This window comes from Podarcis liolepis, assembly GCF_965112155.1.
Source record: "Podarcis liolepis genome assembly, chromosome: 10".
In the NCBI taxonomy this organism is placed as follows: Eukaryota; Metazoa; Chordata; class Lepidosauria; order Squamata; family Lacertidae; genus Podarcis; species Podarcis liolepis.
Genome location: NC_139562.1, coordinates 59,999,668 through 60,016,865, shown reverse-complemented (window position 1 = coordinate 60,016,865; position 17,198 = coordinate 59,999,668). Strand labels below are relative to the sequence as shown.

Here is a 17,198-nt window from a genome sequence, read left to right as displayed (position 1 = left end):
CTGAAAAGGTTTGCTGACCCCTGGCTTAGATGCACATGAGAACAACATTTTGGAAATGAAACCATTCCAGTCACTCAGTGCACACCCTGAACCCATCCCAAACAAATGGAATACCTTGGAACACCAACTTATGTTGTGGTCTGTTTTGATCAAAGATTGTTGTGCTGTGTGTGTGTGTGTGTGTGTGCGTGTGTGTGCGTGTGTGTGTGTGTGTGTGCACGCACGCACAGTGACAGGCTCACTGTGCCTTAACACACAAGTGTCACTTTTGAAGCCTGTTAGTTACTGCCAACCAGGCTAAATATTGTTATTCCTCCTCACTTCTCTCTATAATCTATAGCATGGACCTGTTAGTCAGACATGTGGGCAAATCCTGAACTATCAAAAAGTCAGTCAACTGCAGACTTCAGCATATTTTATTTAGTTGTTCAAGGTACAGTAAGTGAGAAACAGATAATAATTTACTGCCTTTTCTTTTAGCTAGTCATTACATTCAGTATAGATTCTATTTTGAGTTTCAGTATCTTAAAAAGCAGAGACATCACCTTGCCATCAAAGGTTCGTATAGTTAAAGCTATGGTTTTCCCAGTAGTGATGTATGGAAGTGAGAGCTGGACCATAAAGAAGGCTGACCACCGAAGAATTGATGCTTTTGAATTATGGTGCTGGAGGAGACTCTGGAGAGTCCCATGGGACTGCAAGAAGATCAAACCTCTCCATTCTTAAGGAAATCAGCCCTGAGTGCTCACTGGAAGGACAGGTCCTGAAGCTGAGACTCCAATACTTTGGCCACTTCATGAGAAGAGAGGACTCCCTGGAAAAGACCCTGTTGCTGGGAAAGATTGAGAGCACAAGAAGAAGGGGACAACAGAGGACAAGATGGTTGGACAGTGTTCTCGAAGTTACCAACATGAGTTTGACTGCAGGAGGCAGTGGAAGACAGGAGTGCCTGGCGTGCTCTGGTCCATGGGATCACAAAGAGTCGGACATGACTAAACGACTACAGTAAACAACAACAAAGTTACAAACAAAAATGTAACATTCTCCTACATGCCAATGACATAAGTTTCATTCTGGAGGGAAACAGGAAGTTTTCCCCGGCAGAAAGAAAGATCAACAACAAGCCTAAAGTATGTTCTGACCTATTCATTTTTATGTTTTGGTCCTGGCGCTGAGCTTCCTCAGGATTTCACAGATATGTAGGGTAGTGATACTTAGCCCATTGATTTACCTGTGGAAATAATTTTCAACAGTATAAACTGGAGGAGGCGTTTCCCCTCCTACTAAATAGGATCAAACTGGGATTTACGAAAAGCTCAGACTACATGATTAAGACGAAGTCCTTAGCAGGTTTAGCATAAAAGAGGGTTGAGGCGTTGAATTCAACTACGAGATAGGATTAGTTTTCAAAACTTAACAGTCTGAACATGCATAGCAGTGGTACATAAAATGAAATAGGGTCTACAATAAGCTCAGGACACCATAACCTAAATAGTCATACTAGCACATAGAGGTAATAGGATACCATGGTGAAATTCAATTTCCAGATTAAATGCACACTTAAATTGAATGTAACATTATCCTTTATAAAAAAATTTAGTTAGACAAACACTCTGGGCTGGTGTAGACATAATGCCCGGTTTTCTGATGGTGCTCTGATGATGAGCCTGCAAGGAGCCTCAGGTTCATATATTAACAATTTGCTCCTCCTCATCCAGGCTTGAGGCAAAGCATAGCTTGCTGTTTCACCCACAAGAAACTGCTTTACAGAAAACAATGGAAGAAGAGGAAGAGGAGGAGGAGGAGGAGTTTGGATTTGATATCCTGCTGTATCACTACCCTAAGGAGTCTCAAAGCGGCTAACAATCTCCTTTCTCTTCCTCCCCCACAACAAACACTCTGTGAGGTGAGTGGGGCTGAGAGACTTCAGAGAAGTGTGACTAGCCCAAGGTCACACAGCAGCTGCATGTGGACGACTGGGGAATCAAACCCGGTTCACCAGATTACGAGTCAACTGCTCTTAACCAGTACACCAGGAGTGTGTAATCCCAAGTTTAAGGAGAACATCAGTAGTAGAGTATGTGGCTTGCATGCAGAAAGTCCCAGATACAACCTCTAGCATGTCCAGGTAAGACTGTGGAAAACACTTGTCTGCAACCCTGGAGAACAGCTGCCAATCACTGTGCTGGGTGGACCAATGGCCTGACTTCCTATGTAGTAGGTTCAGTCTACATTTGACCCAACCCTCACTTAGCCACTCCAAAAAAAAAAATTAAAATAAGCTTAAGCAACCAAGCTGTATACTTCCAAGTGATTTTTATAAAATTAATATTAATTGGTGCATGCATATCTTGCAATAGGATAGTGAGGAATGTTATAAATATAGATAATAGAAAAGGAATAAAGAGGTATCTCTAAACATGCACACACACACACACACACATATGGTGGCATTCTTAGACTGTGGAGCATCAGTTTCCATGGAAGCAAGAATGATCATATAATGAACTAAATTGTCAGTCCTAGGTATTTGGCTCAATATAAATGGGGGTGGAAATGATTAATTCATATATGGTGTCATTCATGCACACACAACCTCAAATGCCATCTGCTATGACTGCTTTGTTTCTCATCACAACCCTAAATAGAAACAGAAATACTATGGTTGGCTATATAATTTTTCCTCTATGTGTCATGAAGACGTTATTTATAGGCCTATAATAAATATAGCAAAGTTTTAAAAGAGTACTACAACATGTCACGAGTCTTATCTTAAAAAAAAAATCATTTTCTCTACTATCATCAGTGTTTACACACACACACACACACACACACACACACACACACACCAATATTATAAAGGCGAGATGAACATATATCACTTGATCTTTCGTCACAGGACCACTGAGGTGGCAGCTGAATGTGTGAGCTAAAATGCTCTAAGGAAGCACTGAATTGGACACGTGGAATGAAATTAAAGTTATAACTTTGGTGTTATAAATTGCACATCTGAATGAGGCATCTCAGATTCAGAAACAGCTCATTCAAATTCGGAAACCGCTCGTTCATACGTGACACTGTACGCATCAAATAATGACCATACATTGTGAACCATTCCTTAATTCCCATTAGCAATGAAATTCGACACAAAATAGAAATATACAAGGTAAGATGTACAGTGACAGTAAAATGTAAGGTCAGTTCACACAAAAAATGTTTAACTATTATTCAATGCTGTAGAACAAGTCCTATTCTCATGCAAGGACAGTCTGGAAAATGGTAACGGTACAGTTATCCAGAGACACCAACACATAGAATCATAGAATCATAGAGTTGGAATAGACCACAAGGGCCATCGAGTCCAACCCCCTGCCAAGCAGGAAACACCACCAGAGCACTCCTGACATATGGTTGTCAAGCCTCTGCTTAAAGACCTCCAAAGAAGGAGACTCCACCACACTCCTTGGCAGCAAATGCCACTGTCGAACAGCTCTTACAATCTTCTAGAACAGAAATAGAAAACCCAAGCCCTATCATTTTATACAGGCTACTTGCTCAGCTGAAAAGCCCTTGTTTGGAAGGTGCAAAGTTGGAAACATTTCTATGACTGAAGAGCCTGAACAAAGGTGAAATCTGAGGCAAGTTTACTTGCAGCAATTGTATTCCCAGCAGCTGTTTGGTGGCATTCTTTTTAAAACACAAAGGATTCCAAAACAAGAGTGGGGGGTGGATTCTCATTTTGATTTGTCTCCATTTTTTATGCTGCATGGATCACTTCTGAAGCCAAATTGGACTCAGGGCAAGGCTTCCTAAACCTACTCTAGGTAGGACAGAAACAATGGGACCATGAAACAAACGGAAGCAAAAAATGATGAGTAGGATAGATGGTTTTGCAAGAAATTATCCTCCCACAGAAACTCTGCTTATGGGCAGATGTTCTAAAAAGTATTTATATTGCCACCACTTCTCTTTTTTAAAAAATAAATAAATTCATTTTTATTAAATTTTCCACTTTAACAATCCAATCAAATCACATGAAATATTCCAAATTATACATATACAGTGGTACCTCGGGTTACATACGCTTCAGGTTACATACGCTTCAGGTTACAGACTCTGCTAACCCAGAAATAGTGCTTCAGGTTAAGAACAGAAATCGTGCTCTGGTGGCGCAGCAGCAGCAGCAGCAGGAGGCCCCATTAGCTAAAGTGGTGCTCCAGGTTAAGAACAGTTTCAGGTTAAGAACGGACCTCCGGAACGAATTAAGTTACCGCTTACATATGAGGTACCACTGTACATATAAAATAATCTGAATATTCTGCCAAATTATAAAATTTTAATAGGACTTCCCATGCTTCAAGTTCGGAGGGTTCTGATCATCTCATACTTCTACTGCTTTTCATAGTCACTTCCAATGGTTCCTCTAATTCTTTCTGTTGTTAACCTTCCTTCTTTCACAGCCTCTGAGTTGTTCGCACAAGCGAGTTAAAACAAGCAATGATGTGTTTCTGTGTGGATTTTATGTCTATGATTCCCCCTAATGCCACCATTTCTCAGTGGCCAGTCCGTCCCTGACACCTGGAAAACTTCCTTCTTTAGCCATGTTTGCAAGAACAGTTTTGGTAATTGAGGGGTAAAGAACAAACATTGTGTACCTGTTTAAAGATAATGTCTCTCTACTGAAGACTGGATGGATGAGAACTGAGGGCATGTGCAAAAGGAATTCTTCAAATTAAGCTTTGGTTATCATACTATACATTAACACATAATCAACTGCTTCGCCCTTTCTCCCCAGAATATTTTGAATGTCAGTTTGGATGCCGTGCCTGACAGGTGGCATTTTGCAGAGGTCATTAATTTTAAAGTACCTTTTCTAATTCAAAAGTATGCCCCCTTTTTATTTTTATTTTTAAAAAGAGCAGCTGGGATGTCTCATAAAAGATATGGGCATTTTTATGATTTGCTTTTCTAATATGATAAAATGATCATCATCATCATATCTATAATAAGCTTGACTGAAAAGTAAAAACTGATGTCTATTCAGGCAGGGGAGAAAGAGAGAGAGAGAAGAAAAATATGGATATGTATATAGCAAAAGTATTGTAATAGGGTTCCCCTGTAGAAAGGTGGTGGCACAGAAGAAGGCAAAAACGTTACTAAAAAAAAGAGAGAAATTTATGTGCCCAATCTTTTATTCCTAGAGCACTTTTTTGTATTTGGCATAAGACAACAGTGACCTTGTATCAAGAAAGCCTTTCAACAAACTACACAAAGGACACTAGTAGTTTCAAGGCAGCTTATTGGAAACGGCAAATGTTCACATTTCATTATATACTATGTCAATGCTATGCCTTTCCCACACCTTTTCCAAAACTGAGCCTTGCTTAAATCTAACAAGATATAACAGTATCCCTTGGCCGTTCATACTGTTCCCCAGAGCAGCATCTCAGCAGCATGGGAACTAGTGCTGCAGACCCCCTTCTGATGCCAATCTGGCAATATTATACATCTAAGAGCTTTGCGTGTCGAGGTCCCCAAGCCACCGCAAATAAACGCACAATTCACTCAGAATTTTTGTGTACGGTTTTTGGCATAATTTTGGCCACAACTTTATTAAAATACAAAAAAAAATGTGAGTGGTTGCTTAGGCATTGGTTGCGACTATCTGACCCTGGATGGGGACAGACTGACATTTCACACGCCGCGAAAGTCAGAAAAAGGGAAAATATTTGGGGGATAGCGACAGAGCAGGGAACCTGCCCTCAGCCCTCCCCAAATGCTCCCAGGGGCTCCTGCATGACCCTAGCCCCTTGACAGGATTCGGACAAAAGCAATGTCGAGCCCCTGTATTCCTTTACTGGAATACCCTTGCAGCAGCAGCAATTAGAGGGGCAGGCACAGCCAATCCATGCCCCTACACCAACCAAATCAAAAAACCAATGCCTAACCACAGCCTTGGGACGTGGGTGGCACTGTGGGTTAAACCACAGAGCCTAGGACTTGCCGATCAGAAGGTCGGCGGTTCGAATCCCCGCAACGGGGTGAGCTCCCATTGCTCGGTCCCAGCCCCTGCCAACCTAGCAGTTTGAAAGCATGTCAAAGTGCAAGTAGATAAATAGGTACCGCTCCTGCGGGAAGGTAAATGGCGTTTCTGTGCGCTGCTCTGGTTTGCCAGAAGCGGCTTAGTCATGCTGGCCACATGACCCAGAAGCTGTACGCCGGCTCCCTCGGCCAATAAAGCGAGATGAGCACCGCAACCCCAGATTCGGTCACAACTGGACCTAATGGTCAGGGGTCCCTTTACCTTTACTTTTAACCACAACCTTACAAGTTGTGATGATTTGCTACGCAGTAGGCAAAAACCAAATGGCCCCAGCCAATCAGCCAAATGGACAAAATTCCTACCGGGCCCCTGCCCCAAGAGCAGACGACCGCATGACAGGCATAGCAAGGTCAACATGAACAACCCTAAATACAGGGAGGGAGGGAGGGCGGGCAATCCGATGCACGCAGCGGAAAGAGGAAGCTCAACGCTGTGTGCAGGGGTTTTAAAACTTCAGGCTGTCAGTCATAAAATGGCAACATTAACTTCTCCCCAACATCAAGGGAAGCCCAATCACAACAGTGGCCAACTACTTCTTTTTCCCGCCCAGCAACAGTGGGGTGACTTGTCAGCCCCCACCGCAACACGTGCTCTCCATGAAGGAGAACACGCTTAACTTCAGTTTTCCCTGTTTAAAATAGAATGTTTAGGAGTTTTCATATTTTCCTTAACAGAAAGCTGGGAGGCCTCTTCTGGACTGGAATCATGGTACAGTACAGGAAAGCTACTGTTTGCCCCAGAGGTGATACAGATGAATCGCAAAATAATGGCATGCCTCAGCAATGTTTTGTACTTCCCAGAAGTGAAGTAGGATCTCTATATGGCAGCACAACTGAAAAGAGGGACAGCTTTGTGGCTGCTCAGCAATCCAGACATCATGCCAGGTTGAGATGATGGGGAAGGGAGAATGAACACCAGAGTAGGGAGAGGGTGCAGAAGAAGAGCTCCATTGTGATGGGCTGGCCTAGATTGTAATCAGAGGGAATTGTTTTACTGGCACTCTCAAATCCCAATGCTTTGGCAGGGGTAGCTTTCAAGAGCAAAACTTGAAATATGCCTCTAAACTTAAGAGATATGCTAGGATGGGGACGGGGGAGATTAAGACCTCATTTGCAACTCACAGGTCTAGCTTGCAAAGAGGGAATTGTTTTACTTGAGATAGCAAATTCCTTGCAGATTTTCCATGGGAATACGAATAACCACCTTGAGAACAGGATGCTGAGCTACATAGGCCTTTGGCCTGATCTGACAGGGCTCTTGCATTCTTTTACAACTTTCCACCCCAAAATCAATGCTAAAGGTGTCTGGTATAAAAGCCCCTGGAGGGATTTGTCTGGAATTTGCAAGGTTTCTTACCCATAGGCACCCCTTTGGGGCCTGCAGTTTTGGACCAAGTAATCTACAAAAGAATGTGGGAGGTAAGGTAACTCCATTTTTAAGGTAAAAAGGTAAAGGGACCCCTGACCATTAGGTCCAGTCGTGACCGACTCTGCAGCGCTCATCTCGCTTTATTGGCCGAGGGAGCCAGCATACAGCTTCTGGGTCATGTGGCCAGCATGACTAAGACGCTTCTGGCAAACCAGAGCAGCGCACGGAAATGCCATTTACCTTCCCACCGGAGCGGTACCTATTTATCTACTTGCACTTTGATGTGCCTTCAAACTGGCAGGAGCAGGGACTGAGCAACGGGAGCTCACCCCATCGCAGGGATTTGAATCACCAACCTTCCGACCGGCATGCCCTAGGCTCCAGTGGTTTAGACCACAGAGCCACTTTCTTACTACAGTCTAAATGTAGGCAAATAAACTATTACATGCACTTTGACATGTTTTCGAACTGCTAGATTGGCAGGAGCAAGGACCAAGCAACGGGAGCTCACCCCGTCGTGGGGATTCGAACCGCCGACCTTCTGATCGACAAGTCCTAGGCTCTGTGGTTTAACCCACAGCGCCACCCGCGTCCCAACTCCATTTTTATCCAGTCCCAAATTGCAACAGATTCTAAAAAAAGGTGATACTTGTTTCAGTCACAAGCAAGATATGGTCTCTGACTTGCTCCATAGAATTGTAGTGTTGGAAGGGACCTTGACGATCATGTAGCCTAACTTCCATATGGAGCCATCAGGGATTGAACCTGCAACCTTGGTGTTCTCAGCACCACACTCTAACCAAGTAAACTTTCCAGGCTCCAATATGTTTCCAGGTCTTGCGAGAAGAAAGTGGAGATATGGAACATTTTGTTAACATTTGCCAAGCTTTTTGCTACTTTTCATTTTGAAAACTCCCCCCCCCCAAATGAACCTTTTTAAACATTTGTTTGGAATGCTTCATTTAAGGCCAAACAATTAGATGCTTCTGTGTTCATTGCTCCCACACCACTCTGGTAATGTCTGCACCACTTAACTATTGTACAAAGGGAAATCTCACTCTACGGTCATTACCAGTTTTTATTTCCATTGTTGCAACTGTAGGGTTGCTTGTATAAACAAGTATACTAGAGCTGTTTTATGTCTGATCCTGTCCAATTTAATTTCCCGTCCTGCATTTAAAAAAATAAATAAGATGAGCTGGGTGTAGCGAACTTTCATTCATGCTGCAAGAGGGAAAATAGATGCAGTTGGACATACAATCTGCACAAAGACTTCAGCTGATAGCAATGAAATGGCAGTGAGTCTGAATTCCAGCTCTATAAAGGTTCGAAATCTCTCCATTTCATCTCTATGGTGAAGGAGCTTCTGTGGGATAAAATTTGCAGCTTCATCACTGATCTTCACAGGGAATAAATAATGCAGTGAAGTACTGTATTGTTGCAGCAAGTGGGAAGCAGGAAACAGAAGCTGCTTTCCAAAAGTAGAAAATGCATGTGTGTACAGGTTTTTTTGGAAACTCCAGAAATTAAGATGCTCCGCAGAGTGTCCATAAATATGAAAACACTAAAATCTAGAACAGCATAAAATTCCATGGAAATTGATGGTTCAGTTCCACAATTCCTAGATGATCAGTGCTCGAAACTCCCATTGTTCTAGGCACATTTTTGACTGGGAATTTCCTTAGCACAAACAGTTTCTGAACTCTGGGAGCAGTACTGCGCCTAAGATTTCAGATTAAAACTGCAGAAGGGAAGGAAGGGAGGACCTTTTTCTGCCTCCCCACTTCCAGCTACTCTCCAAAGACTGGAGAAGACATCTTCCTAAGAATATTAGGGGGATGGGCAAGGGAAGAACTAGACCATGTGAAAAATGAACATAATATTGTAGCTGCCATTCATTCATTCATTCATTCATTCATTTTCAGCTTTGTATTCTTGTTATAAAAAAGCACATCTAAACATTCTGTTGTTGTGCCCATAACCTAGGCTTAAGGTGCCATTTAACTCCTAGCTTTCATATCTCAGTTTCTAATACTGTAGGTGATTAGCAGTTTCTGTTGTCTGATGAAAATAGGAGGGATACATTGGAGTTATGATGGAAGGAATTCCTCACCCCCCATGCAATGATGTGTTTTAAGAACATCATGTTTTAAGTTCTATGCATGATGTCTGCCTCCACATGGCTGCCTGTGTGTAGTACCAGCACCCTGAACTTCATGCAAGCTGCAGAAACTACGCTGTGGAAGTTGTAAGAACTAGTGCAGGGGCAATTAAAACTAATTATATGCAGCAACCTTATGGTGAATATTATAGAACGAATGAATGAATTTACTTTATTCAGTCACAGACCAGCATAAGCAAAACATCTAAATAAACAGCCTAACAGTATGAATCTAAGCGAATAATTATTAAATAAATGGGAGCAAAAACCAACCTCGTATTAAAACATATACATAGAATACTTGATTAAGCATAAATCATGGGTGAGTAAAAACTAATAAGACCAGTTTAAAACAGCTATATGGGGCGGAGCTTCAGTGATACAGATTTAACAATATGGGCTTTCATTTTAGGACTGATTTGTAGCATAGACCATCCTTCGACAAGTATCTATCATGGTAGATGAATATTATAGCAGTCTAAAGATAGTTACATACAGGTCTTGTCTCCTGGAGCATTGCTGTTGTTCTCACGCAGAATATTTATTTACTAGATAGGACTTAAAAATATATCAGTAACGTAACTGTAAATTAAGTAGTTTATATTATTTGACTATATAGTTCAACGTCAATTATCTAGGCTAATGGGAAATATTGACAATGTAGATATGTTTTACTTACAAACATGTACTTTATCACACTATTAACATATCTGATCTGTTGCACCACAAGTCCAAATTAAGTATTTCTCTCCAGCCACTACAATTTAATGAACCTGTAGAATCAGAATATTTTAGGAGGGCAGTTGCCAATCACCTTGCAATCTGTTGCTGGAGCTACACAAGATCTACATTAATATGTTTATAATTTCAATTTATATTCTGCTTTTCTATGCATGGCACTCAAGGCTGCTAACAATACAGTAAAAATGCAGTCAATGCAGGATGTATAGAAACATCAACATAAGAAGCAGATAAGTCTACTCAGAACAATAATCGTCATCATATAAAATATCAGTTGATTAAAATATGCTGAGCAATAAATGAGGCAAATTAAACCAACAGTCAAAAGCCTTCTCTAAATAAAAATAGTTTATTTGTTCTCTAAATAAAAATTGCTTTTCTGCTGGAAGAAACAAAACAAAACAAAGAGAGCTAAACAAATCTCCATATGGAAAAAGAGATACAAGCAAGGGTACAGCCACTGATGAAATCCTCTCGTTTCACAACTCAAGATATATTAGAACAGAAGAAAAAGCCCCTTTGGAAGATCTCCATACTCAGATGGGAGAAGATGGTCTTTAAAGTACCCTGGTCCCAAGCTGCATAGGCTTTCCTATGTTAATGCGCTTTAAATTGTGCCCTAAAATGATTCAGTAGCCAATGAACAGCATGTTCCCTATAACTGTTCCTGGTCAAAAATCAGGCTGTAACAGCTGAAGTTTCCAAACAGTGCTTCAAAGGTAGTCCAACACAAAGCACATTGCAGAAGCCCAGACAAGATGCAATTACAACATATGTTAATCATGGCAAGATCAGACATCTTTAAGAGTCTGATATGCTACTCAACACATTAACAGAGTAGGGTTTTAAGTGCATTGTTTTGCTGTTTGAAAATAGAATATTACAGGATCTTTCACAAGCAAGTACATTTTAAAATATTTTATCACAGTTATTTTTTCCCTAGTTTCTGCCACTGCCTCCCACCTAGAGCCGCCTTAACTCTGGATCTTTTTCCCTCCAGAGGAAATGCCTGACAAAGCTTTATCACTATAGCAACTAACCTAATTGGTCTAGTACAGGTCTCTGCTTCAGCCATTGGGTGGAGCCACTATCCTTAACTATAAGCCAAAATTTTAAGGGGGTGGGAGAAGAGAAACGATAAGATTATCATCTTAGGGTATACAAGTAACAGCTATCTTGTCAATAAATTAAACAATAAATAGCATTATAATTAGTGGTGTGTTGATCTAAATGCTTTTTTACAAGCTAAATTTATCTACTGCACTTCTTCATTAAAAATACCCCAAAAAGGAACATATCTTAATAGAGGAGAAAAGAGAAAGGAATAAGAGAAGCAGCACTTTGAATTATGTTGAAAGGTTACTTCAATCTTTTACTTATCCATCATATGAAGTCTGTATTTTGGGTAATTTGCTGTAATTTAACTGCCTGTGTACTTTGGACTAAAGCTGTCCAATTTAAAATGCATTGATGTGTTTATATTAATGAACATAACATTAAGGATGCTGCAAATGTTCATATTGTTTACACTTCTTCGTTACAAGCATCACAAAAGTAATAACCAATGACTAATTCTTAAATGATTTGAATAAGAGACATTTAAAACAAACTGCCTCTGTTTCACTTATTGAAGGGAATCTTCAAACAAGTATACTATTACAGTGATGGGGCTTTATTGAAGTTAAATTAGCACACCTTTTCCCTATTTACACTTTTACAGAGGAATAGTCATTCATGTTTACACAGAAAGAAGTAGCTTGCTCCTAAGTAGATATGCACAGGATTATTATTATTATTCCTGGATAAAGACAAGCTAAAAACGTACTTCAAGCACTATAGCAGTCAGGTGATATGCAAATTATGCTTCAACATTCCAAAGTTGTGCATTCAAGTCAGTGAAGAATATAAGTGGCAGACTGTTGCAATGTTATATATTTTAGACTGCTTGGTGTTCGCTCAGAGTTGAATGGCACAATATATATACTGCCTGTTGACTAAGGTAGGTTTTGTTTGCAATTAAGTTATTCAGGAATTGTTCCTTTACAAAAACAAATGAGATTGCATCTGTAGTTTATATCTATGTGCTGGGAAAAGACATGAAAACAATAATGTTATTGTTATACATTTTAAGGGAAGAAAACACATAATATCTAGATCAAATCTCTAGGAAATATCTCTCTCACAGTTATTGAAGTTTTTCCTTCTGCTGGCGCAGGAAAAAATCCTGGCCAATGGTATTTAGAAATATCATGCCTATATACTACATTCCCCCCCCCCCACTTCTTACCATGCTTCTCTAACATATGTTTAGCATAATATTTAAACAGTGTAATTTAAAGTGTTGCAGAGTACTCTTTGCAGTTTCCAATATATTTATTGGTCCCAAAGGACTCTTGAGCTACAATCCCATAAACTCTAAGTATGAAGTAAGTCCCAATGAAAATCCAGGAAAACACACAGGAAATCATGTCGCTGAATGCTTACAAATGGAAATATCTATAAAAAAAGAACTTGAAAGCCTAGGGGGAAATCAGCATACTGAATGAACATTATGGTTTTAAAACATGAAATGTCAAGTGCTACTAGAATGTTTGGAAATTAGGACGAGTCTGTTTTATAGAGCCAATGACAGAAGATTCCAACTGTAATGGAATTCATCACAAAGAGACGAAGCATCACAGCTCACTTCAGTTTCCTTACAGCACTGGATGACGTATCCCACAAAAGGTTCAGAGAGAGAGGGTGCACAAAATAAAAAGTGTATGGGATACAATAGACACACTTCTGAAAGTCAACACTATTTCTATTCCTGATAACCTAAGCATAGGTTGCAGCATGACTTTTGTACTCTGCATTGTACTTCAACCTAAGAATTATTCCATGAAAGGATCTCAGTAACATACTGTACTGAGTGAGTTTTGCAACCACCATGGATTAAAAATACTGTAAAAGCTAATATTAAGGGGGGGGATATAAGGAAGACCAACAGAGCAATCCTATTCCCACCTTCTCAAAAATAAGTCCTATTAAGTTCCACAGTACTTACTTACTTTCAGGTAAGTGTATAGGATTATAGAATGACACAAGTGCTCAACTGCATCATTTTCTGACACACCAAGGAAACTGCATTTCAAATCAATTTCAATTCAGATCAAATACAGCTCCCCCCCCCCCCTTCAGCCATACCAAATATGTTCATATTTGTAGAAAAACTCACTGGTCAGAACTGTAAGCTTTACAGTGTATGACTGCAGCCTGAGATTGGCCTCTATAAATGAAGCACATCTTATCTATCAACAATGCACAACCCTTCGCTTACAGATACTCAGCTCCTAGTTTTAAGAAGTCTGAAACTAGCATATATATATATATATATATATATATATATATATATATATATATATATATATATATAATTTAGAACACTGGTAACAGTCTTTCCAGAATGATGCTAAGGACATTCTAGCTTTGTCCTATTGCAGTTTTACAGCCAGATAATTCCATTGCTATGTGTCGAGCCATAAATGATGCTAGTGGTACCAGGACATATGTCACAAGAGCAAGTGAAACTCAGCGCAGGTATCGATCTACAATGAAGCACAGGTGGGGGGCTGGACCAAAACAGGTGAAAGGAAAACAGGCTTGCAATTACAGGAATAAACAAAGTACCATCTAGGCAAGAATTCCACTGGTGTGCTCACACAGTGGCGTAGCGTGGGGGGTGCAGGGGGGGCCGGCTGCACCGGGCGCAACATCTGGGGGTTAGGGCACGCAAATCCACGGGTTAGGGGGTGCAAATCCATGAGTTAGGGGGCACAAATTACTTGCCTTGCCCCGGGTGCTGACAACCCACGCTACGCCACTGTGCTCACATCCTCCAATAGGAAACACAGGCTTTCCACATTTCTTATTATTAGCATTAAAGTGTTTCGAAGAGAAGGAAGAGCATCTCGCAGAGCTTCCTCTCTGTGGGACGGACTGCTTGGCACCATAGTTTAATATTAGCACATTGTGTGTGTTTTGACAACTTGGCCTCTCAGGCATAATGTGATCCCCACCTCCCAAAGAAGAAGAAAAAACCCACCAACTGCCCAAGCCAAAAAGGAAGTGGATTTGCCATCTGGCTGCGGCTGTTACTTACTGCAGTAGGCGATGAGGAGGCCAACCAAGATCATAATTGCCCAGAAAGTTGAGGACGCGCTTGGCAAAGCATTGGCATCTTTCCTGCTGCTTCTCCTGGGAGATGGAGCCATTGAAGCCACTGCGTCCCCCAGTGCAGGAAAAAAGCCCAAAACAAATACAAAACAAGGAGGGCAGGGCGGGTCAGGTGAGTCTCACCACTAGCCAGCTCTCCCTCGGAGTGACCGCCTTTCGCCACGTGTAATCCCAAAGAGAAACATCTTCCAGGCCGATCTCGGGTTCAGCATCCACAAGCAGCGAGGAGCATCTTCAGCCCAGCGAAGCCATGGCACATTTTTTTTTACCTCTTTCTCCGATTCATTGGGAAGCGAGGAAGCGGGGGGGTGGAAACACTGCAACTTTCCTCCTTCTCTTTCGAAGGGGCGAGCACTGGTTTCGCGGGAAGGGCAAAGTTATTTCGCTTCGGGGTCCAAAATCAGCATCTTCTCATTATTTCTATCATTCGCCCCTTTACGGAGAATCCAGGGAGGCTCGAGCAGAACAGATCGGCGAGGCGACTTCCCTGTGCGCCGGGGATGCCTCGCGGTCCAGCCTCCCCGTCAGCGAGAGGCACGTCTTCGCGAGTCCTGCGACGGCTGAACGGGACCCACGCCGACACGCAAACGACCACCTCGCACACATTCACACGCGCGCGCGCGCGCAAACCAGCAAGCCAGCGGCGTCTCCCTACGCCAAGACCGGGGAAGAGACGTCGTAACTCCACGAGGCGAAGAGAAGAAGCGGGCGCATCCTTCCTGCCAACCTGGCGGGAGAAGATGCCGGCGGAGCTGCTCGAAACCCCTCCGGGCGGTATTATCCGAGGGCCCTCCGCGTTCCCTCGCCGCCTCCCTTCGGCACTTGTAGAGTCGTCAGCCTCGTCGCGGACCCCGGTGGCGGCTGTAGCGGCCGCAGCTGTCCTCGGTGAGGAAGAGGAGGAGGTGGGGCGGCCGCGCCCACAGGTGCTGGCTCGCCCTCCGCAACAGACGACGAGGACGCGTATCCTCCCTCCCTTCCTCACCCTTTTGGGTCAAGTCAGGGCGCGCGCGACGGAGCCCCCTGGCCGCCGCCTTCTCCCGGGCGCCTTGCCCTTCTTCGCTCCGTCTTCAATCCGCAGTGGGATAATCCCCGTCCTCCTACAGCTATCCGCTCCTTCTGCCCTCGTAGCTGGCAGCTCCGTCGAGCGAGCGCTTGCCCGGCGGCGCCTCTTCCTCCTCTGCCACTGTTTTGCTTTATATATATATAGTGAGGAGGGGGCTCCGAGGGCGAAGCCTGCGTCCCGTTCCCGCCCTCTTCTTCCCCCCCCCCCTCTCTCTCTATCTCTCTGTTTCTTGTCTTTTCCCGCCCGCTTTGGCGACGGCTGGAGCGCGAGTGGGAGAGACGCCAAGCGCCGCGCGCGCGCGCTCCAAATTCGGACTGCACGCGGCTGCTTGTCGTCGGCTTCGCCTCGCGCGCTGCGTCCCCTCCGTCTCCTCCTCCTCTCCCGGCTGCGGCTTTTTTTGGCAGGGGTGGGCGCCTCAAAAGAATCACACCGCACGCGCGCGCGTGTGCGCGCGGACGGGGAAGCGGCCCCCTCCTCCCTGGAGGCCGAACTGCGCGCAAAGTTGAACGCGCCTTTGCAAAAGCGCGCGTCGCGACGCGTTCGGTGCCGGGGCGCACGTTTTAAAGAACCTGTTTGTTGTTGTTTTAAAAAAAGTCTGCTCCAACGCTGCCACTTTCTGCCCGCTGCAGAAAAAGGGGCTGCTGCTAGTGAAAGAGAGCGGGGATCCGCCCAGCATAGCAGTTTTTCCTCCTAGCACAGGAAAAGAGGGGTTGGTTAAAAGGGGGGATGTCCCCAAATGAAGTCCCTCTAACCAGCGGCCCCACCTCGCCTGTCGCTTACATAGCCTCCCAACATTTCTCTGCTGAAAATAGAGACGTCCTGTTCCGTGATAATGTGATTTATACCTCGCCCATTGAGTAGGTTGCCCCACTCTAGGAGGCTTCCTATACTGTATAAAAACATAATAGAACATTAAAGATTTAAAAACAACAACAACAAAACCCCTTCCCTATACAAGGCAGACTTCAGATGTCTTCTGAAGGTTGTATAGTTACTTATCTCCTTTGCTTGGGGTTGCATAACGCCATACCCTTCTACGAAAGCAGGGACGTCCTACCATACCACCCAACATTTTTCCAGTGAAAATATGGGCATCCTAAGGAAAAGTGGGGCATTCTGGGATTTAATTGGAAACCGGCTTCTGTAAATCCAGGACTGTCCCTAGAAAATAGGTACACTTGGAGGTACACTTTGGAACATGCAAGCAAGAGAAGGCTCCTTCCTTCTTTCCTTTCTCTGGCTTGTCCTCTCTGGGCACAACCTGCAGGCTGGATTGGTCCTGTGCCCAGGAACAGTGGCGTAGCGTGGGTTGTCAGCACCCGGGGCAAGGCAAGTAATTTGCGCCCCCTAACCCGTGGATTTGCGCCCCCTAACCCGTGGATTTGCGCCCCCTAACCCTAACCCCCAGATGTTGCGCCCGGTGCGGCCGGCCCCCCCTGCACCCCCCCACGCTACGCCACTGCCCAGGAAGCCATGTTGGCTGCAGGATTTGCCCATCTGGGAGTAAGAAAGGGAGGGAACAAATGTGGACTCCTCATGCTGTCTCA

At 43.4% G+C, this 17,198-nt stretch overlaps 1 protein-coding gene across 5 annotated transcripts in view; it reads right to left on the bottom strand.

Annotated features, from left to right (window-relative positions):
• Positions 1-15,842, bottom strand: part of TAFA5 (TAFA chemokine like family member 5) — a 343,012-nt gene extending 327,170 nt beyond the window's left edge. Inside the window, exon 1 of one of the 5 annotated variants that reach the window (XM_083463853.1) lies at positions 14,515-15,842. In XM_083463853.1, coding sequence (XP_083319979.1) covers positions 14,515-14,626 — 112 coding nt within the window. In that variant the 5' untranslated portion in view covers positions 14,627-15,842. The remainder of the gene's footprint in view (positions 1-14,514) is intronic. The other 4 variants (XM_083463852.1, XM_083463855.1, XM_083463857.1 and 1 more) reach the window with 4 other exon arrangements.
• Positions 15,843-17,198: the final 1,356 nt, after the last annotated feature.